At 37.3% G+C, this 24,383-nt stretch overlaps 2 protein-coding genes across 4 annotated transcripts in view; one reads left to right on the forward strand and one right to left on the reverse strand.

Annotated features, from left to right (window-relative positions):
• The window catches only part of SRGAP1 (SLIT-ROBO Rho GTPase activating protein 1), a 309,032-nt gene extending 289,186 nt beyond the window's left edge, over nucleotides 1-19,846 (reverse strand). For all 3 annotated transcript variants that reach the window (XM_052001387.1, XM_052001388.1, XM_052001386.1), the window contains exon 1: nucleotides 19,634-19,846. In XM_052001387.1, coding sequence (XP_051857347.1) covers nucleotides 19,634-19,700 — 67 coding nt within the window. In that variant the 5' untranslated portion in view covers nucleotides 19,701-19,846. The remainder of the gene's footprint in view (nucleotides 1-19,633) is intronic.
• Nucleotides 19,721-23,474, forward strand: LOC127538683 (uncharacterized). Its single transcript, XM_051962443.1, has 3 exons — nucleotides 19,721-19,738; nucleotides 19,846-20,161; nucleotides 20,409-23,474. The coding sequence occupies exons 1-3, from the start codon at nucleotides 19,721-19,723 to the stop codon at nucleotides 21,122-21,124; spliced, it is 1,050 nt and encodes a 349-aa protein (XP_051818403.1). The 3' UTR covers nucleotides 21,125-23,474.
• The last annotated feature ends 909 nt before the right edge of the window (nucleotides 23,475-24,383 follow it).

Genomic DNA, 24,383 nt, shown 5'->3' on the forward strand with positions numbered 1-24,383 from the left:
TAGCATTAGAACAGCTGACCAAAAACCCTTATAGAGTTTGAAGTGTGCTCATGTTTCCATCAGATGCAAAATCCATGAAAGAGTCTATGATCAATATAAGATGCTTTGTAAAATTCACATCTACAAAATATCAATTTCAACTTTAAAAAATAAGAATGGTTCTATATTTATATGTTTTAGGGATTTTTTGAGTAGGGAAGTGTTCTATTTTGTCAAAGATTTTGGCTTTTTTCTGTTTCTATTGAAATGATTATGTAATTTTGGATGTTTTGGTTTTTAATATAATTATGTTGATTTTTCTAATGCTAAATCATCTAGCCTCCTTGGCACAATAATCAATTGGTCATAGTGATTTCATAGATAAATTACTGTAATCTGACAAGATTTTCTTTAAAATTTTTGAATCAATGGTCATTGATCTACAGTTTTCTTTTGGCGTTTTAACTTTCCCTGGTTTAGATATTAGCTGTTTACTGGTCTCAGAAAAGGATTTTGGAAGGGTTTTATCAAGTATGAGTACTAATTTATTTTTAAAGTTTGGTAGAAATCTCCTATAAATACATTAAGACAAGGAATTGTAAATTTTTTAACATTAGTAGTTCTTTTACAGCTAGACCTATTTCCTTTTCTGAGCAAGAAGTATTTAAGATTTCTATCTGGTCTTCTGATTATTTGGTTATTTTATATTTTTGAAGGCATTTCTTTATTATTTTTCTATTTTCAGTTTTGTTAACAAATAATTGTGTTTAATATATTCTAATTCTTTTTATTTCTTCTGATTTTACTGTAATGTCACTTTAATTACTTTATATCTTCCTGATTTGATTTTTTCTCTTCTTTTTAATCGGATTAAGTATGGGTTTATCCATTGTCTTAATCTTTTCAGAGAATCAGCTTTCAGTTTAATTGATCATTTCTATGAGGTTTTTTGTTACCAATGTATGTCCCCTTTAACTTTATTTTTCTTTTGCTTACTTTAGGTTGTTGGCTTTCAATTTTTAAAAATGTGTATTCAATTCTTGATGGAATTGTGAACACATCCAGCCATTCTGAAGAGCAATTTGGAACTATGCCCAAAAAGTTATCAAACTGTGCATACCCTTTGATCCAGCAATGTTTCTACTGGGCTTATACCCCAAAGAGATACTAAAGAAAGGAAAGGGACCTTTATGTGCCAAAATGTTTCTGGCAGCCCTGTTTGTAGTGGCTAGAAGCTGGAAAATGAAAGGATGCCCATCAATTGGAGAATGGTTGAGTAAATTGTGGTATATGAATATTATGGAATATTATTGTTCTGTAAGGAATGACCAGCAGGATGAATACAGAGAGGACTGGCGAGACTTACATGAACTGCTGCTAAGTGAAATGAGCAGAACCAGGAGATCATTATATACCTCAACAACAATACTGTTTGAGGATATATTCTGATGGAAGTGGATCTCTTCGATAAAAGAGAGCTAATTCAGTTTCAATTGATCAAGGATGGACAGAAGCAGCTACACCCAAAGAAAGAACACTGGGAAATGAATATAAACTGCTTACATTTTTGTTTTTCTTCCCGGGTTATTTATACCTTCTGAATCCAATTCTCCCTGTGCAACAAGAAAACTGTTCGGTTCTGCACACATATATTGTATCTAGGATATACTGTAACCTATTCAACATGTAAAGGTCTGCTTGCCATCTGGGGGGAGGGGGTGGAGGGAGGGAGGGGAAAAATCGGAACAGAAGTAAATGCAAGGGATAATGCTGTAAAAAATTACCCTGGCATGCGTTCTATCAATAAAAAGTTATTTAAATAAATAAATAAATAAAATAAAAATGTGTATTCAGTTCATTAATTTTTTTTTCTATTTTGTTAACATATGTTTATAAAGATAAAATTTCCTAGCAACATCCCATAAATTTTGGTATGTTGTTTTATCATTTTCTTTTGCATAGTTATTTTTTTAATGATTGTTCTTTGACCCTTTTATTACTTAATATTTTATTGTTTTATCTCCATTAGGGTCTGTATGGTTTGTTTGTGGTCCCTGAACTAATTACCATTTTTATTGCATTATGGTCTATGAAGGATGCATTATCTATTTATGCCTTTTTACATTTCTTTGAACTATTTCTGTACCCAAATAAATGGTTAGTTTTTGTAAATGTTTCACATGGTACAAAAATACTGTATGCAAATCTTTTTGCTATCCCATTGAGAAGATTCATAAGGTGTTTAACTCTAATTTCTCTAGTATTTTGTTCAGTTCCACATTTTCCCTTTTGTTGTTAGACTTATCCAAAACTGAGAGGCGGGTATTGAAGTCTCCTGTCACTATTCTGTTACTGTCTGTGTCTTCTTGTAAATGTTTCCTCTATTAATTTAGATGCCAATGCATTCAGAGCATATAAGTTTATTACTGATATTGATGTTATCTATGGTTCCTTTCAGCAAATATAGTTTTCTTGTTTTTATATTTTGAATGTTTGTTTTTGCTTTGTCAGATAGCATGACAGAAATGTCTGCTTCTGTGGATTAATTTGATGCGTGGCAAATTCTTTTTCCCATGTCCTCAGTTTTTTTTTTTTTTTTTAATGTATTTCTGGCAAGCAACAGACTGTAGGATTGTTGTTTGGTTTGGGGGTATTTTTTTTTATCCAATCTGTCATTCTTTTTCATTTTATTGGATGGTTTAATGCAATCATAAAGTTATGAAAGTTAAGCTTATATCTCTACTATGTTTTTCAAATTATTAAACACAATACTATTTTCCTTCAATTACTTTATCTTAATCATTTTTATGGTGGCCTGTTCCTACTGCCTCTCTTCCCCTCACCCTTAATTCTGTTCTTTCATTTGTTACCTTTTTCTCTTTGGGGTTTTGCTTATTAGTTCCTTTTTCTCTCCTGCATTTATTTAGTTATTTAATTCTTCTCCTCTTTTTTTCCTCTCAAATTTCTGCAGCCTCATTCCAGAATCTCCATAGAAATAGAAAGAGGAATGGGAGGAGGGAGGAGGAACCAGAGTTTGGGAGTAAGTGGTGTTGTATGTCTGTATCAAGTTTTGATTTGCTAGTAAAAGTATATTTCACTGTCAATTAGCATGGGGGTGAGAGGAAACTAAGTAATTTCAGGTTCAGTGAGCATTAGTTCATAGGTTTGGCTTTTTGTTTATTTTCTTTTGGATTCTGGATGTCCTAGACCATGGAGACAGCTGTGGTTGCTTTATCTTTGGTGCAAAATTTCTGTTTTGAAGAGACTTCAGAGATTGGGGGATCTGAGGAACTTGCTCTTATAATCCATGGCTTGGTTTCCCTTCAGGTTGGTTTTTTAAATGATTTCACCAGTGTCTCAAACTATTTCACTTTCCTTATTTTCTCCAAAAATGGATACACAAGATGAACCAAATAAAAATATAACTGGGGAATAGTCATCAAAATGATAAAAATAAAATAAAACCTTGATAATGTTAATATGTGGTTTTCTAAGTCAATGTGCACACTACAGGAATGCTTATGATTTAGTAGTGTTGTTTCTATTTGAGTTTGACATCCACTGATCACCCTTCCCACCAAAATTTACCAAGTCTTCTCTCTCATCATTCACAATACCTCCTAGAATTTCTATTTCATTTTCTGAAATCTTTTAGATGATAGAGAGGCTAAATCATTTTAGATGATAGAATAGCTGAATCATTTCCCTTGAACTGCCCAAGTCTGACTATAAAACCTCTAAGATTTTCTCCTTATCTCCAATATATATTGCCAGCTCTAAAACTTAATTTTCTTGATCCATATTTACATGAAGGCTACATGATCTCATCAAGGTGAGATACAGACTACAACCCTTTAAAAATACAATTTTCATGTGTAGCTGTAGCTCTCTCAAAATTTATCTGGTAATAATGATCTTTAAATTAACAGCTAAGATTTATATACTACCTATTATGTACCAGGAAAAACTGCAAAGAGTTATGCAAAGAGTTTTACAATGATCACTACTTGATCCTTACAATAATCCTAGGAGATAAATGCTATTACATTTCCCACTTTATAGTTGGGGAATATGAAACAGAGCAGAAATTCAATGATTTGCTCAAAGTTACACAGTTTGTCTGAAAATGAATTTGAATTCAAGTCTACCTGATACCAAGCCCAGTGCTCTATCTCTTGTGCCACACAGTTGCCCAGGTGATCTATCTTCTCCTAAGGAGTTTTTTCTAATTTAGACTGGTTTTCAAATGATATGCATAATATTTATTGCTGGCCTCATATTTAAAGCTTTTCTACCTTGCTTTTATTATTGCTGTTGAGTTGTTTCAGAAATGCCTGACTTTCTGTGGCCTCGTTTTGTAGGTTTTGTTTTTTTTTTTTTAAGCAAAGATACTGGAGTACCTTTTTTTAGCTATTTCCTTTTTTAGTTCATTTTACAGAGAAGGAAACTGAAACAAACAAGACTGAGTGACTTGGCAGGGTCACACATGTCAAATTTCATGATGGCATACTTGTCCAGGTCCTGGAAAATGAACCATGATCTCAAGCTTTCCCAGTCACTGATAGAGTGAAACAAGACTATGTACTCGCTCCCATGCTTTTTAGTATGTTTTCAGCCATGTTGTTGACTGTCTTCATTGAGGCCAAACATGGAATCAAAATCGCTGCTGCACTGATCGCAAACTCTTCAAACTGAAAAGGTTGTAAGACAAAAGTAAAGTGGAGGGAATGTGGGCGCATGATGTTTTGTTTGCAGATGATTGTGCACTCAATGGAGCCTCCAAAGCTGAGATGACCTTGCTAAAATTTACCAGAGCTTCAATTTTGCCCTATAGATCCAAAATCCCCTCTACACCATACTAATGCAATGGAAGGGCCCTTGAGTTATACATAATATAAACAGCTTCCTGTATTTATTGTATCAGTTCATTGATACTTCATGATATCCCATGAATATTCTACAGATGTGGCTGCATCAATGTATCAATCTTTGAATGTAAATTTCCATATCAGGATTCCCTCTTTTCTCTTTGAGGAAATAAACTCTTTTCTATGATGTTAAATATTGAGAAAAAGCCCTATCCCCAAGTCTCATCTCAGAATGACTTTGGATTCTCAAAGATGCCCAACAGACCGCCAGGTCCAGTCAAACCAGAAGGCTCAAGGTATGAACACAAGAAATGAAGGACTATTGTTTCATACATAGTCAGAGGCTCAATCTTGCTATGTTTGAGGAGTCTCATAACATTTTGGTTGTAGGGTAATATATATATGTATGTATGTATATTTCAATCATGGCAGTCAGCCCACAAAAATCAGAAACGATGATGCCATAGCTAAAATGTAGATTGCAACCAATCCTTCTAAATGATTCCAAATGCCAATATATGATTATAAAGGTAATAAGAGAGCCAGAGACAGAAGCAACATGAGATCCCTCTTATTTTACTGATAAAGAAACTAAGCAATTTGCCCAAGACTAAACAGATAATCTGACTTCTGAGTTTCTGTTGGAATTCAAAGATCCCAAATTATTCTCATTTTGGTGACTTCTTTTCTCAAAATACAAAATTATATTCACTATAAAATTGGTACCTTGGAAACAGTTCTCACTCAAATGGCTTTTTTTTTTTTTTTTTAAGATGTCCTTTGAGAATTGGAGAATAAAAGTGGTGGCTAAGACTTTATGGGGAAAAAGAACTAAAATTTTTAACTAAAACTCATTTTATGGGAGGAAGGAAGGGAAGGAAAAAAAAATCAAAATTTTAGAAAAAAAATGCTGGAAAATATCTTTACATGTAAGTGGAAAAAATTAAATACTATCAAAGAAAAAACTCATCTGTATTTCTACAAGTGAGTTTAAATTGATACAGTATACTCATTCTTAAAACTTTTGCTTAATAGGACAGTATCTATCCAAAAAAGCTATTGGATTTTCATTATTAAGATAAGATCTCTCAGTTTTAGAATACCTTTGTATTCAAAACCACAGCCTATGTACTTAATACAGTATTTGTCTCCCAAAAGAAATAAAAAAAGTATTCATTTGGACTACATCATTTTGAGTTTTAAGCCCATATTTGATCATAATGCTATTAGTGCTGACATGGTGGATACCAAACTGCGTTCGAAGCCAAAAACCAAAAAGATTTTGGGGAGAGGGGTGCGGTTCAAGACCATCCCAGGACACTAACTAGCTGTGTAACCCTTGGTAATTCATTCAATGCCTAAGTGCCTCAGGCAACTCCCTAAGACTTATCTAGTAAGTCCTAGAAGGACTGCCAACAGTTGCAGTCACAATGAGGAGGGAGTTCTGAACAGCCAGATCCTTCAGGGATTTGCATTTTCTGATCATTAGATCAGAAGTATGTCTGTCAGTAGCTATTACTAAAATGACTTTTCATTCCAACACATTTACAATTGATTTAAAGAGCAAATAGAACTAAAACAGCAAACAAAGCTAATAAAAGTTGATTTCATTTGATATTCTATTTGTAGGGGTAACTTAATTGGTTGTTCTCCTTCATTCTCCAAAAGAACCAAAATGACATCACTATGTCAGAGTCAACTTACAGTGTGCCCAACTATGACTGATGAGACTTAATACAAACTTGGAATGTTTTATCACACGTCAGGCACAAATTGCCCAAGTGGAGATAAGGGGTGGGCTCTCTAAAAATGGGCATCTAGGGGACACCTGATCAGTCCACCCAAAGGAGGAAACTACAAGATGTAAGGAAAAAATTCAATGACATAAAATGATGTCACCTCTCAGACTTTAGAATGGTCTTATTAGCAAGTTCTATGGGTGTGCACTTTTCAGATACTAAATGGCCTCTTTGTTAGAAGTAAAAATGGTCCAAACTTGAGTGGCCTATTTGCATATGAAAGTGAGCCTGGATACTCTTTGGAAAATTGGCAAAGGATAGGGATCTACATGATTCATTGTTTTTTGTATTTTTAAAATTTCAAATTAATTAGAACAGAAAGAGTTATGAATCTTACATCAGATCATAAGTTTAGTTTTTGGACCTTCCCTCCTAAAGACCCTAAGGGTAACTCCCACATGACATAGCATGACCTCCACCTATCAAATAGGAATAGGGTTGTTCAACTTACTGTTTGATCCAAAATTCATTCAGGTCTTCTAACTTCCTAGTAATTCAGTAGGTAGTACCTCTTTTTAGAATATCCAAATAACTACACAAGACCAGAAAGAACATGGCTTTAAAGTAATACAATTACTTAAGAACTAGGATTATTTGGAATATAGTCAAAATGTGACATAGAATATTAGAAAAGATGTTATTTGTAAAGCCACATTATATATCCATGATAGGTAACTGTCACCTCCCAGGTAGCCTACATTGTCCGTGCTCACTGGGTTATAACTTAAAACCCTTACAGGTGACACATTATTTACTAAGGCAGCCAGTGGACATACCTATACACATGTCAAGGCCCTGTTCCTCTTCAATTTTCCTCTTAGTTCCAATTTCTCCCTCTGCAGAAAAGGAAGTATTTCTCTTTTTTAGGAAGGGAGTATATGATCTGGGTGACTTCTTATTGTTCTGACAATAGCAGAACATTGTCATTGCCATTGCCATCTAAGCCACTTCACATATGTAATGCCAAACCACCTCCCAAAGTTCTGGACTTCCTTACCTTCTTTCATCAATAAATTTCTAACCATTTCCTTTCAAAATCAAACATAAGGGTCAGCATCCTGGGAAAAATAGAAATCTTGAATTTTGAATATCATCTGGCATGATGTACAGTGATTTTCATATTTCTATTAGCTTTCATATTGCTTTGATTGAAATGTTTCCTACCTATTTTTCACACCTATCTCTCAAATTTGATAAGATAGGACAAAGTGAATAAAGAACCATGACTGAAAAAAAAAATAGTATTGAAAGGGGCAAATAGATGGTGCAGTGGATAGAGTACCTGCCCTGAAGTCAGGAGGACCTGAGTTCAAATCTGACCTCAGACACTTAACAATTCCTAGCTGGTGTAATCCTGGGCAAGTCACTTAACCCCAATTGCCATAGCAAAAAATATATATATTATATATTAAAAAATAAGAACCACAAGAAGTGGAAGATATGACAAATTTCCCCAGTGTCATGTTCCCCAGTGCTTTGCAATTTTGATTCCCTCTCTCTGTAATCCCTTCTACAAATAAATATCAGTATTCCCCCAGCTAGTTAGATTTTTCTAAAACTGTTATTATTTTTTTTTTATTTTTTTTTTAAACTTGTCTGCACTTGGTACTGAAATGAAAGTTATTTTGTGATGCATTTCTTACAAAAATCTGAACCCTATTACTTTCCATGTAAGATCTTACAATGTCATTGTGTGGTCTTTGTAACAATTATTATAACTGCTGTCTGTATCAGAATATATTAAATGAAGAGAGGAAAATTAACAGAAGATTTTGGATCAGAAAGGCCAAAAGATGAATGCTTTCCACTGTTTGGCATGTATTGTACCCCAACTATAAACTTGCTAGTACTAGTATAAGCTTGAAAATAACTGCACCTTAAGTGATCAGAGGTGGAAACTCTTGAGACTTTACTGTGAAGCAGTGTCTGGAATAATTTGAAGCCCTGTAAAAATGTTTATGCTACCAAGTCAGCAATCTACCTTGCAAGAGGAATGATACAAGTGGCCCACGAGGAGCACTGATAGTAAAGTAAGTGGATATGATTGTTGATGAAGTAGACAGCTTTACAAAAGTAATGACAGGATCCTCTTATTCTTTGTTGTATTATTCTTCTTTAAACAGGAAAGTTTCTACCTGGCATATCCTGGTTCTTAAGTCTTGAATAGGGTATTCTAGCATATGAATTGGCCATTCCAAAGAACAACCTGGGAGCAGAGATAAGAAATCTCATCAGTTAGTCTGTGATTCTTAGATCTGAGCATAACAAAATAGTTTGAGGTTGTCAACATCTTACTTCTTTCACAACAAATTTCTCTGAGCACTGCAGGAAATCTTAAAATGTTTTATTAGTCTTAGTGTCACTATCATCAAACATCCGTGAGCCTGTAGAGTTGGAGATCAAGAAGTGAAATCTTTTCCCTTTCTTTTTAAAGAACCAGACATTTTCCCAAGTAATATCTATACAAAAGTTTAAATGATCAACTGTAGACATAGTTAGCTTTTTAGAATTTTGTAATCATAAATACTATCCTTCCTCACCCTGAGGAATGAAAATGAATTACCAATTTTATATACACACACGTATACATATGTGTACACATATACACCCACACCCCTAGTTATGTATAGCTGTCTTAATAAGGAGGGCCTTTATCTCCTTGTTAGGATTTTTGTGTACTGGAAGTTTCTCCCCTCACCATGGAATCTGAATCAACATTTCACATTTAGAATCCCAAAGGGAAAGAAAATATAAGTACCTCCATGAGGCATGTTTTGATTCATCCCTTGAGAAAATAACTGAAGACAATTTTCCTGGCACTTGCCAAATAACTGGCATACATCCCATAAAAGTTAATTGTCCTTTGCTTTTCGCTTTCACCTTTAAAACAATCCAAGAATGTTTCCTCATCTTTATCCAACAAAAACTTTACAGATAAAGAGCCATATGAACCAGGACGACCCCTTAGATTGTGATATCATAGATAAGAACCTTCATATCTTCTTGGTAAGCTGGATATGTCTGGGAAGATTCCATTCTCATCCTCTCAAAAAATTTCTGCATCCAAAAGCAAAGATCTGAAAGTAGAACTAGCAGATAACCTCTACAAAAGAGTAATCAGCTATAATACTCATCAGAAATGGAAATGTTCATATACAAAAAGTAAAATCTTGGAAGCCATCTTTGGACCTGTCATACCACCACCCCAATTCACACATGAATTTAGAAGGCTACAGCATTTAACTCCCATCTCCAGTTTTACTGAAGCCTTAGTTGTGTGTGTGTGTGTGTATGTATGTAATATACATAAATAAATCTCCTTTTGGACATGTAAGTCTTATGCATGGATTTAGTTTTTTCCTCCTCCGAAGGACAGGATGAAAGGAAAAAGAGAAGGATAAAGGGGAGGAAGGGGGGAAGGTGAGAAGAAATAGGTTAGAAGTAAATACGGAGTTGGTAATTATAATTATGAATGGGAAAGAAATGAATTCACTTATAAAATGGAAGTAGGTAGGAGAATAGATTAAAAACTAGAATCTTACAAAAAACTGGAGAAAATTTACAGCAAATTCCTCTAATAAAGGCCTCATTTCTCCAAGAGAGAGAGAGAGAGAGAGAGAGAGAGAGAGAGAGAGAGAGCAAGAGAGAGAGAATAGAATCAAATTTATAAAAATAACAATCATTCCTCAGTTGATAAATGGTCAAATGATATGAATAGGAAATTTTAAACAAAGAAAACAAAGCTATCTATAATATTTTAAAAATGGCCTAAATACTACTGATTAAAAAATGAAAAATAAAACGACTCTAACATACCACCTCATGACCCATCCAGATTGGCTAAGATGATAAAAATGGAAAATGACAAATGTTGGAGGAGATGTAGAAAAAACTAGGACACTAACACACTTGTTTGAGTTGTAAACCGAGCCAATCATTCTGGAAGAACAATTTGGAACTTTGCCCAAAGGAATAAAACTGCACACCCTTTGACCCAGTAATATCACTAACTAGGTCTGTATTCCAGAGAGATCTCCAAAAAGGAAAAGGATCTATATGTACAAAAATATTTCTAGCAGCTCTTTTATTGTGGCAAAGAACTAGAAACTGAAGGCATGCCCATCAAGCTGTGTTATATAATTGTGATGGAATACTATTGTGGTATAAGAAATGACAAAGGATGCTTTCAGGAAAAAAATAAAAAAAACAACTTTGAAAGACTTGCATGAATTAATGCAAAGTGAAGTAAGTAAAACCAAGGGAGCACTGTACACAGTAACAACAATGATGTATGATCAGCTGTGAATTAGCTAGCTATTCTCAGCAATATAAATGATCCAAGATGCTGAAAAATGTAACCCACCTGCAGAAAAATAACTGCTAGAGTATGAACGAAGATACTTTTAAAAAACATATTTTTAAGTGCAGCTAGGTGGCACAATGAACAGAGCACCAGCCCTGAAGTCAGGGGAGCCTGAATTCAAATCTGGTCTCAGACACCTAACGCGTCCTAGCTGTGTGACCCTGGGCAAGTCACTTAACCCCAATTGCCTCAGGGGAAACAAAACACTTTTAAAAAAACTTTCATTTTTCTTTCTTTCTTTTTTTTAATGTTTTATTTTCTTTCACAACATGACTAATAGGGAAATGTTTTGCATGGCTGCACATGTATAACCTGTATCAAATTGCTTGATTTCTCAATGAGAGGGGAGAGAAGGAAAGGAGGGAGAATTTGGAACTCAAAATTTTAAAAAATGTCAAAAACTGTTTTTACATATAATGGGGGGGAGTAAAACTTTTTTTTTTAAAGTTTTGTTCCTACCCAGGGTAGACACAAGTTGCTACAGCATCTTTCATTTAAAGAAGGCTTTGTTGTCAAATGAATTGAAATGGGTAGGAAAAAATTAATTAAGTCTCATTTTTTAAAAATTCCCTGAATTCAAAAAGCACTTATTTCAACTGCTGTCATAAGGAGCCCTAATTTAATTCCTCAGCTGAACGCAACCAAGTGTTTTTGCCTCGAAATGATATTAATGGGATGGAGGTAGAAGAGAGAAATCTCCATCTCTTCTGAACACAGCTAGTAGTCAAGAGTCAGAAGCACACTACAATTTGATTCTAACAAGATTAGCATCCTCACTTTCGAATTCTCTGTCCCAAGTCAGAGAGCTGAGAAAAGCTAGACTCAAAAAACTTAATTGTCAAGGGAATTTCCTGACCCTTATAAATGCAAATGACCCAATTAAGGCCTTATTTCCTAGTTAGGAAGTGCTGTAGATAGAGCACTCTCATTTCACTGAGTTTAAATCTGACCTCAGGTAGACACTAGTTGTGTGACTCTAGCCAACTCATCTGATCCTGTTTGCCTCAGTTTCTCATCTTGTAACATTAAATAAAGAAGGAAATGGCAAATCACTCCATTATCTTTGCCAAGAAAATCTTAAAAGGGGTCATGAAGAGTTACACACAACAAAAAATTTTTAGGACAGACAGATAACTTAAATTCTCTCATTAAATTCTCATTTTCTTTGTAACCTTTTCATCAGATTTCTAGAGGGATTAAATTAACCCTCAAGTACACCCTCCATCCCCTCACATTTCTTGATTTTTGCTCTTGTTTTGGTTTGGACTGGTTATTTTATTGGCTTAAAAAACTCCCAATACTGCGCTTTCTTACTAATACAAGTCACTAACTCCCAATTTTTTAAAGTTACTAATGACATCTTTATTTCCATATCAAATGTCTTTTCCTCAATTTTCATCCTGGATCTCCCTGTAGCATTTGGTAGTCTTGATCACCCTGTCCTCTTGCATACTCTCTCCTCTTAGCGTTTTCATGACACATTGTTCTCCCTAAGTTCTTTCACCTGGCTACTCACCTTTTATAATCAGCTTTACTAGCTCTTTTTCTTGAAGGTGCCCCTAAATCTAGATGTGCTCCAGGGAACTCTCTAGCACCTTTATCTCTTTTCTCTCTTCATTCCCAAGGTCCACTCAGCAGTAAGCCATGGATTTAACTCTCATTTTTCTGCAGGTAATGCTCGGATCTATATATCCAGGAAGTCTCCAATATGCCTGGCCACATCATAAACTTTCTAGTAGAAGTTTCAAATCAGATGGCACAAAAACAGCTCAATTTCAGTATATCCAAAAGGAATAAGTCATTATCTTTACTCCTAAGTCTATCCTTCTTTCAGATTTTTCTATTGTTGTTTATATCACCTTCAGCCAGTCTTTGGAAATTTCAATTTCTCCTTTCCCTCCCTTCCTCCCTCATTCAAACAGTTGCTAATGCCTAACCTTTTCATTTTCTTGACATCTCTCAGAAATTTCCCTTAGCCATTCCTCTAAGTAAGCCCTCATCATCTATTTTTTTTTTAAGGTTTGCAAAGCTTTTTTTTTTTTTAATAATTTTTTATTGATAGAACGCATGCCAGGGTAATTTTTTACAGCATTATCCCTTGCATTCATTTCTGTTCCGATTTTTCCCCTCCCTCCCTCCACCCCTTCCCCCAAATGGCAAGAGTCCTTTACATGTTGAATGGGTTGCAGTATATCCTAGATACAATATATGTGTGCAGAACCAAACAGTTTTCTTGTTGCACAGGGAGAATTGAATTCAGAAGGTATAAATAACCCGGGAGGAAAAACATAAATGCAAGCAGTTTATATTCATTTCCAGTGTTCTTTCTCTGGGTATAGCTGCTTCTGTCCATCTTTGATCAATTAAGGCTCTCTTTATCAGAGAGATCCACTTCCATCAGAATACATCCTCAAACAGTATCGTTGTTGAGGTATATAATGATCTCCTGGTTCTGCTCATTTCACTCAGCATCAGTTCATGTAAGTCTCGCCAGTCCTCTCTGTATTCATCCTGCTGGTCGTTCCCTACAGAACAATAATATTCCATAACGTTCATATACCACAATTTACTCAACCATTCTCCAATTGATGGACATCCTTTCATTTTCCAGCTTCTAGCCACTACAAACAGGGCTGCCACAAACATTTTGGCACATACAGGTCCCTTTCCTTTCTTTAGTATCTCTTTGGGGTATAAGCCCAGTAATAGCACTGCTGGATCAAAGGGTATGCACAGTTTGATAACTTTTTGAGCACAGTTCCAAACTGCTCTCCAGAATGGCTGGATGTGTTCACAATTCCACCAACAATGTATCAGTGTCTCTGTTTTCCCACATCCCCTCCAACATTCCCCATTATCTTTCCCTGTCATTCTAGCCAATCTGACAGGTGTGTAGTGGTATCTCAGAGTTGTCTTAATTTGCATTTCTCTGATTAATAATGATTTGGAGCATATTTTCATATGTCTATAAGTAGTTTCAATTTCTTCGTCTGAGAATTGTCTGTTCATATCCTTTGACCATTTATCAATTGGAGAATGGTTTGATTTCTTATAGATTAGAGTCAATTCTCTATATATTTTGGAAATGAGGCCTTTATCAGAACCTTTGATTGTAAAAATGTTTTCCTAGTTTATTGTTTCCCTTCTAATCTTGTTTGCATTTGTTTTGTTTGTACAAAAACTTTTATAATCAAAATGTTCTATGTTGTGGTCAATAGTGATCTCTAGTTCTTCTTTGGTCATAAATTCCTCCCTCTTCCACAGGTCTGACAGGTAAACTATCCTATGCTCTTCCAATTTATTTATAATCTCATTCTTTATGCCTAGGTCATGAACCCATTTTGACCTTATCTTGTGTACGGTGTTAAGTGTGGGTCAATGCCTAATTTCTGCCATACTGATTTCCAATTTTCCCAGCAATTTTTGTCAAATAATGCATTCTTATCCCAGAAACTGGTGTCTTTGGGTTCCTCATCATCTATTTTTAAAATTTTGTTTTATTTTTAATTTGTGGAATAAAACAAGCATTTCCATAACAGTATAACAAAAAAAGACTATTGCACATGAAACTGCAAATCTACTATGCACAAATTCCTTTCAAATATACAACAAAATCATCATATACATTTCTTCCCCTCCCTTTTTCCCCCTTCCACCTCCCCCCATCCTAAGATGATTCGACACAAATAGGGTATATATCTGTAAAATCATTTTATACATAGTTTTATTTATCAGTTCTTTCTCTGATGCAGAGACCATCTTAATATATTCTTTATAGTTAATTTGGGCATTTATAATAGACAAAATAACTCATTCAAAGTTATTCTTAAAACAATATTGCTGTTACTATATACAATGTTCTCTTGGTTCTGCTGATTTTGCTCTTCATTATTTCAGGCAAATCTTTCTATTTGTTTTTTTTTTTTTGTTGTTGTTGTTGTTGTTTGTTTTTTAAATCATTGAGTTTGTCATTTCTTATAGCACAGTGGTATTTTATCATAATGATATACCACAACTTTTCAATCATTCTTCAACTGATGGGCATTCCTGCAATTTCCAGTTCTTTGCCACCACAAAGAGTTGCTATAAATATTTTAGAACATATAAGTTCTTTTCCTTTCCCCATTAATCCCCCTAATACAATATACATACAGATACCAAAGATTCTCTTAAGCACAGGTCAGGCCAAATCACTACCTTTTTCAATTATTTCTTGTGGTTCCTTATTTTTCCCTGAAAAAAATTATAAACTCTGGTTTTCAAAGCCTTTCACAAACTGGCTACAACCTTTGCAGCCTATTCCCAAACTTTCTTGCATAACAAACTGACCTTCTAGCTGTTTCTCTTTCATGACATATCATTTCCCATCTCTGTACCTTTGCAATTATTAAGCATCTTCTATGTATCGGGTATTGCAGAAAGCAAGATAAATATGAAATGGCCTCAAGTATTACCTCCACTTTACAGATGACAAAATTGAGGTTCAGATACAGGAAGAGACTCTTATAGAACACAATGCCAAGAGGACCTAATTCATATGGCAGCTATTCTTACCTATATGATTTTGGACAAGTCATTAAAATCTGCTGGGTCTGTTTCTTCATCTATAAATGGAGAAGGATGGACTACATGACCTCTCAAGTGCATTTCTTAACTCTAACATTCTATGATTCCATGACTGTCAGCCTACCTGCAGAAAATAGCATTCTATTGTTTTTTGTCTCACTTGTTTTTTTCTGGTGCATGGTGGGTAAAAAAAAAAAAAATGACAACACATTAGTGACACAGTAGCTTTAATTTCTATATGAAAACCTGTGGCATAATCTGGGGCCATATCAAAATGAACTGGCATGTCTTCATGCTCCATCTGTTTCTAAAATGTACTATTTGTATTTCAGGCCACAGAATGGTTCAAAAACAACAGATTTTTCTTGGCAGTTCCTGTGCATAATGCATAGAGATGAGTATAGAGCTACTCCTGGAAAAGTAGTGGGAAAAAAATAACTATCAGTTCAGTTCATAGCAACTACCAACTAGCTAGTGGAAACCATTCACAACAAACACAACCCCTCTGCCATGAAGTCAGCAGCATGAAGGATCTATCCAAATGTGCCATTTGCATTGTTGGGTTACCAAATTTAAGTTCTGCTTGGAGATACTACAAATATCATATGGATAATTCAAATTCAGAGATAAACCTCAAATCTTGGGTCAGCCATTAGTTTCAATTCCTCTCCTTCCAAGCAACTTTTAACTGAATTGTTAACAAATAGGACAATCAACTAATTGACTTTTCATCAATCTTTCCAGCCAAAACTACTTCCTTCTGGCCCATACCCAGGTGTCCCTTTATTTGGGACAAACATACTGTTTCTGTAAGGTCTATGTTAAAATGAAAATGCTTTATGTGGGACACTGGAGGCGGGGAAGAAAAACTAGCAATATTCAATTCAAATCAAGAAGCATTTATATTAAGTGCCTACTATATGCCAGACATTGAAGAGACAAAAACAAAAATGAAAGAGTAAACTATTAGTTTACACAAGTGGGGGAAGAGGTAAAGGCATATAAACAAACCTAAAAACCCCTCCAATACATTAATAATATAAAGCAATTTCTATAGGGGAGGGCACTAGCAACGAGAAAGTGCAGGATATGTTTCCTAGAAGAAGGGATACTTGAAGGAAATCTTGAACAAAGGTAGGGATTCTAGAGGGTAGAAGTAAGGAAGAAATGTATCTCATCATGTCACCAATGAGACAAAAGTGAATGGAATACTGCATATGGGAACAGCCTTTATGCCAATTTGTATGGGGTATAAGGTGTGTGGAGGAAAGTAATGTGCAATTAGCCCAGAGAGTTAGACTGGAATTAGGTTGTAAAGAGCTTTCATAAGCAAAACAGAGGAGATTTTAATTTTTTTTTCCTAGAGCCATAGGAGGCCCCTGAATCTTTCTGGCCAAGGTAATAGCATAATGAGAGTCATGACTTAGGAATACTGGTTTGGCAGTTGGATTATAAAATAGAAAAACTAGAATTAAGGAGAGTAGATAGAAAGACATCACAATAATTTAACCATGGATTGATGAGATCCTGAATTAGGATAGAGGTTTTCTGAGCATAGAAATGAAAGCTACTATGGAGGTAGAAGGTTCAAGACTTATCAACCAGTTAAGATATGAGAACTGAAAGGGGGGAAAGTCAAGGAAGACTCCAGGGAGGAAGGTACTCTTCAGAGCAACCAAACATGGAAAGAGATGAGAAGTGGGAAGTAAAAATAATGAGTTCTGTTCAGGCATGTTGAGTTTGAGATGCCCAACAGGCAGTTAGTAACGTAGGACTGAAGTTCAGGAGAAAGAAAGGATCAGAAAGAACAATCTGAGAGTCATTTGTACGTAAAAGTGAAAGCTGAATGCATAGAAGTCAATGAAATTGCTCAGAGAGCAGGATAAAGGAAAGAGATGAACTCTGAGAGCCAATTACACATAAGGAGTGGAAGAAGCAATACAAATAGTCAAGAAAGAAAATCAACCAGAAAAGTGCCTCATCATGAAAGCCTAAGAAAGTTTGTCTATGAGGAGAAAGAGTGGTCAACAGTGTTAAATGATGCAAAGAGGTCAAGAAGGATAAAAGTAGAAGAGGGAAAAGATCAAAAGATTTGGCAATTTTAAATAATTACTAAACTTGATGTGGGCAGTTTAAATGGAATGTTAACCCTTCTAGTCTGGCTTCATATTAGATAGTTTCATGTCATCTCCCTGATGAAAAGTACGAGCCTGAGGCACTGGGGCAAAAGATTAGCAAACTCAGGACAGAGAAAAGTCTGGAACACAGAAGTTGGCCAAAGTGGGATGGAATCCTTGCCCAACTAATAGTAATTTTGAAAGTATTGGCAGGGAAATTTTGTTTGTTGAAGATAACTTCCTCCACTCCACAATTCTGCCTGCATGAAACATAGGTTCAGAATAATGACAAGTACTAAAAAGGAATGCATTCAATGCTTTAATATGTGGAAAATATATATTTGTCTTGTTTTGATATTTTTGAAACCAAGTAGGCAAATAGTGGCCATGAAATGATGGTTTCAATTATCTAGATAAGAGGTGCCCTATGAGTCTTTTCAAATAAGATTTTGATTGTAAACAAGTGATCTATGATTCCAAAGTTGAAATAACTAAAATAATACCCAGAAATACATTCTGATAACTAACATTACAGAAAGCAGACTAGGCCATTTTATGTTTGGAGATGTCTTGAAAGGAGCTAGCCAGTGGAGGGGAAAATGCAGAGAAAAGTAATTATGAGAAATTACGCAAATACATGAAAAAGAAATCCCCCCAGAGTTAATTCACCCATAAAAAAGTTTATTGGTCTCCATTTTACTAGCATTTACAAGGATCATAATTTCATATCAGCCAAGTATCTGTTTCCTGCAAACATTTAGGATCACGGATGTTTAACACCATCACAATCCTGGTTTAGAAGGGAGAGGTGATAAGCTTGAATGATCTGCTAAGTCACAATTTCTGATGACCATCCCAAGTTGCCTCATATTCATATTTCCTCCATCGAGGTTTCCTGATGGAATTCTAGTCTTTTTCAAGACTTGACTAAACAAAAGAAAATTCATGCTTCCTTTTCCTTTGCCCAAGACAAGCAAAAAACTAAATTTCTAATTGGTCCTTTCGTTAGGATTCTGTGGGAAGGCAGATAAAAAGACAGTGAGCTTTATGAACTTTGCACTCAAAATTCCACAGAATAGCCGCTTTCTCTAGACTCCACCCATTGTCTTGGTTAGGAAAGGTATCTCATATAGACTACAATAGCTATATAGGAAAGCACACAAATCCATATTTAAATACTTCGATAGCAGCAGCAGCAACAACAACAACCACTTTTACTGAAATTAAAAATATTTAAAAGAAAAAAATCCCTTTCTAGGTAAATAAGTAGTCACAGAAAAGAAAATTGCTTAATCAATCTAAATAAGATTGTGCTGTCTATATTAACTGTGACATATAATAAGGTAATACTCAAATATTTGAACTCTAATTGTACAAGCAAATACTTCCAACATACGCTAAAACAATATTACTGTATAAGTGTGAAAGATGGCACTGTATCCTGGAACATTTATCAAGGAATCAGTTTCTATTAGTCTCTCCTCAGTCTAATTGCCATGCATTAGGCAACCTTTTTTTTTTTTTTTTTTTAAAGGGGTAGTTAACCCTTAATCTTTAGGGGGAAGAAACCCACCCCTCCACCACAATGGTAACCTTTAGAAAGACAAAAACTGGGAAGTCAAGGTAACACCCCTGTGCCTGACTCCTATCTAAGTTAAAAGGCTAAGGGAAATGAAGTTAAGCCATTCTTATCCCTTTTTAAAGTGGGAAGCCAGCCCGGCAAGAGCAATTCTCATTCCCAGTTCTCTGGGTCTAGCAGGGCTCTGAACAGCCCTGTACAAAGCGTAGGGTGTAGCGTCTCCAGATCTCTTTGCCAACCCCTTTGCAAGGCTTTTTGCAACGCTGACCGCAAGTTCGGGATTAAACTCAAGAGAGAACGGTGACAAAGAGATACACGAACGCACACAAAAGGCAAGGTAGCCGCTTCCCCGCCCCGCTTACCTTTGACTTGACTTTCATACTCGGCTATGATTTCTTTGTCCTTTTTGAATCTGCTCGGGGTGGACATTATCCAGTTGTTCCGGGGAGATGGGGGTTAAAAAACGGGCAAGTTCTGTTCAATGGTCATAAACCACAGTGTCCTCGGAAAGACAGAGAGTTTTCTACTCCCACACGCCGGGGTTCCCAGAAGCAGCACCAGCAGGAGGTAAAAGGAGACGACTAGGAGGGTACGAGGGAGCTGGAAGCCGACTACTGGATTAACCCAGGTGCTGGCACCATCTCCGGCCAGACTAAACTGCCGAGCGCGATCAGATGGGGAAAGGAGAGCCGAGGGCTTAGGGGACCTAGAAGTGTGGCAAACTCCAGCGGGAGAACCTCCGGGGGGTGGGGGGAGGCGGGGGGCGTCTCCTACCTCTGAAACCCCACCCCGGACCCTGCCCACTTCCTCTACAGCCGCCGGGTCACGCCGGCTCCCTTCACCATTGTTAAGCCTGGCCCAAGAGAAAGCTTGCACGGAGTTCCCTGGAGGTATGGAAACTGAGCTAGGTAGCCGGTTCCCGGCCCCCTCCCCCCCGGGCTGGAGAAGAAGAGACTCCCCGAGTGGAGAAGGAGCCCTGCTTGCCACCCACCCCCTCTATCACTCTCTTTCCTTGCAGGCTAAACAGGCACCAGCTCTTGTACTAAACTAGTCCCGATTTAGTTGGGGGCTGCTGCTGCTGGGTGGGGGGATGCTGCTGCTGCTCCCCCTGACGCCTCGACTCTTTCCTCCCCTCAGAATACACTGTTGCTACTGCCAGGGCAGGAACGAAAGATGAGGAAGAGGATAAAGGCAGACCCAGGTTCCCCAGCGGCGCGCTCTGCCCGAATCAGATTGCAGCGGCCACAATCTGGAGAGAGCGCAGAGCGCAGAGCCTAGTCCTCTGCTTCTCTGGTCTCCTCTGCTGCCGCCGCCGCCTTCTAGTCCTCGCCCCCTTTTTCCCCTGCTGCCCCAGCGAGGCCGCGGGTGACACATGTACACGCACACACAGCAGGGGGAGCCCCGCCTCGGGTTGCAGCAAAGTTGCCTGCGTCCTCGCGCGCGCGCGCGCGCGCCAGAGAACGAGCCTGCAGGAGATAACACGCCCTGCAGCTGCGCCTTCCCTCCGGCCCGCCCGGGGTGAGTGTGCGCGCGGAAGCAGAGGCCAGCCTTCGGTGCGCGGCACAGCAGCGTCCTCCCCGGCCGGCCGAGGAGCAGCAGGCAGGCGAGGGAGTGGAATGGGGAGAAGGGAAGGGAAGGAGGCTGGCGTTGCCTCCCATTCCCCACCCCTCATCTCCAACACGCGAGGAAACGCGAGGCTCGCGGGAGAAGATGGATGGCTCCGGTGGCCAACCGCAGTCCAGACTTTCTCGCCCAACTCTACGTCCTCCAGGGCCGTCTTCCCTCGCGGGGAGGCGGCGTTTTGGATGCGGCTGCTCCGTGGCTTCCTATCTCTTGAAGCTAGTGATGTTTGAAGCTGGGACAGGCCCAAGGGGACCCGACTACGCGAACTCTTGCCTAAGCTCAGAGCGACCCGTCCCGTTCAAACCAAGCACAGAGGATATTTGGAAGTGCATTAGGCTGCAGTATGGCTCCAGGGTAGAGTCCCTCTCTTGTACTCATGTCTCATCTCTCAAGGCCCTCAATCACAAAGTTACAGCTCTCCTAGTTGGGAAGGAATTCTGAAGGTCATCAGTTTCTGTACCTGAACAGAAATCCCCTCCATGATGTTTGAAGATCCTCTCTATTGGGAAACACACTGCTTCCAGAGTTTAGTAAAATGCCTGGCACGTAGTAGGCGCTTTATAAATGGAAGAATTTAAAGAATTCCCATTCTACATTATTCGAGTTTTTAAGTCGTTTTCCATCTTTTACTGCTAATTCTGGCGTCTGGGGTTTAGCGGAACAATCACTTTTTCATGAGACGACCCTTCACATAATTGAAAACCAGAGCCTCCCCTCTCCTCCTCCCTTTTTTAGCTTAAGCATTACCAGTATATATAAACAAGTCCACAATCATTTATTCAGCACCTACTATGGGCCAGGTACGATGCTAACTGCTGAGGAAAAAGAAAAGCAAAAACAATCTCTTCCCTCAAGAAGTTTACAACTCTAATGAGGAATAGAAAAGGCAAACAACTGCACAAACAAAATAGGCTGAATAAACTGGAGATAATCTCAGAGGGAAGGCACTAATGGTGGAGTGTAGAGATTGGGGTGATGAGATCCTGGGTAGCTAGCTGAGTATTGGCAGAGAAAGGCCGAATAACTGTATACATTCTGGTAACCTAGCTAATCCCAGAGACAAGTTGGGAGGAGCACTGATTGGATCATATCAGCCTTAAATTCTCAAGTAGGCCTTTTGTTCAAGTGGACTTTTTAATTATACTCCCATTGCAGGTGTGGTGAGGAGCAGGGAGCTTTAGAAACCCCCCCCCTTTACTTATCCAATCAGAAAGCCAAGCTATGACGTCAGTCCCCCGTTTCTCCCCCCCATCCCCAACCTTATAATTTCCCTATAAAAGATCCTATCTGTAGCTAACTCTTTTTAGGATGCTAATCAATAGCATACTTCCACCTCATGTCTTCCCTTGTTAATTTCCTTACTAAAGACTGTTATGGATTTAGCCCACTCTTAGCTTAATAAAATCTTTGCTCCTTGATTTGGAGGTCGATGCCTACAAATTAAATTCTTTTGGGAGGACTTGAGACATACCCATACCCCATCATTCTGATGACCTTGTACAGGAAGAATCTGGTTGTACCTTAACCTCAACAGTAGCAGGGTGTGCAAAGGCCTCTTTAAAAAGATAGGATTTAATCTGATTCTTCAAAGAGGACAGGAGAGAGCATTCCAGGAAGGGGGGTGGGGTGGGGAGAGACAAGCAATGAAAAGGCAAGTTAGACTGCTTTATGTGAAAGAGCAAAAGGACAATGGCTAGATTGGTGCCTTACTGAGCAAGTTAAGAGAAGAAAAGTATATGAAGACTTGAGAGTAAAGAAAAAAACAAATTGTGAAGGGTTGAAAAAACCAAGTAGAAGATTTATTTATTTATTTATTACATGTACAATATTTTTAAACATTTCCATATTTGTTATGTTGTGCAAGAAAAATTAGACCAAAAGGGAAGAAAGCGTTATAATTTCCCAACTAACTCTCTGGAGGGCTTCAGGATCAGCCCGAGTCCTTGGTCTTAGTGGAGGAGTGAAGGAGGCAGGAGGGCTTCCACGTGGCTGGTCAAAGATGGAGTCTGGAAGCTGGTATCTTCTCTTGTGTCTGTGGCTGAGAGAGTGTTCCCAGTTGTCCCAGCCCTTAAATACTTCAGTAAGATTATATTAGTACAACACACTGAGCATGTGAAATCATTACATCACCATACAAAGTACTAAGTATATACTTAACTCCAAATACCTCGCTGACCTAGATTTATGTATACCTTTTTAGAGTTCAGCCCTCTATAAAGCATGAGAAAGAAAAAGCAAACAAACAAAAACAGGTGAAATTACTATGCTTCCACTTATATTCAGTCTCCAAACTCCCTCTAGATGTAGATGACATTTTCCATCCTAAGTCTATTGGAATTGGCTTGGATCAATGCTTTGCTGAGAAGAGCCAGGTCCATCCCATTTGGTCATCACATAATCTTGCTATTGCTGTGTACAATGTTCTGGTTCTGCTCATTTCACTCAGGATCATTTCATATAAATCTTTCCAGGTTTTTCGGAAATCATCCTGCTCATCATTTTTTATAGAACAGTAATATATTCTCAAATGGAAGATTTTTAATTTGATCTTGGTCTTAATAAATCATACCATGTATGGCATGATCTCTAGTTGACTCATCATTCTTATTCTATTGCTCTGGACTCCAATTTATTTGTGTCTTTAAAACATGATTTTGAGAACTAGCCACAATATTCCAGATCAAAACTAAGATTGAGTGGCTGTTGACTCTCTTCTTTTGCACATTGCTGAGTAACACTATGCACTGGTTTTTTGACTTATTTCATACATGTTGAGTTTGGAATCCACTAAAAAGTCCAGAGCCTCCTTACCAAAAATTATTGTCTAGTCTTATTTAACTCCGCTAATTCACATTTGTGTAGCTTGTATATTTCTAGCCCATGTATAAATAGGATTTAAACTTTATTGGTTTTCATTGTTTTAACTCATCAAGATCTTTTAGCATTCTGAATTATTCACTTCATTAATTATCCCTTCAGTTTTGTATCCTCTGCCAATTTTATAAGAAGACCATATAAATCTTTATCCAAATCATTGATAAATATATCAGACATCATTAATACACAAAGATTCAGCATGTCCCTCAAAAATTTCCCTAAAGGTCTGTAAGTGAATATCAATCCATTAATAATTACATCTTGCATCTAGTCATTCAACTATTTCTGAATCCATTAAACTATACTATCATTTAGACCATATCTTCCCATCTTATCTATTAAGATATTAAAATAAACTGTCCAAATACCTTACTGACACCCAGGCCTGATGATGTGAACTCATGGAAAGAAGCTAACTGTTCTCCAACCATCTGTTTGTTTATCTTGGATTGTATCTAACTCAGGGAAATGACCACTGGTCATTTAAAGCAGAACATACTCTGACAGTGCTACTAAGCTGGAAAGACTTAAATTCAGGGCCAATAATAGATAAGGTGCCAATAGTGAGAGGCCTCGTCTGGCTGAGTTTAAAGAGCTTATTACCAGAGTGTT

The sequence above is a fragment of the Antechinus flavipes genome, chromosome 5 (genome assembly GCF_016432865.1).
Source record: "Antechinus flavipes isolate AdamAnt ecotype Samford, QLD, Australia chromosome 5, AdamAnt_v2, whole genome shotgun sequence".
In the NCBI taxonomy this organism is placed as follows: Eukaryota; Metazoa; Chordata; class Mammalia; order Dasyuromorphia; family Dasyuridae; genus Antechinus; species Antechinus flavipes.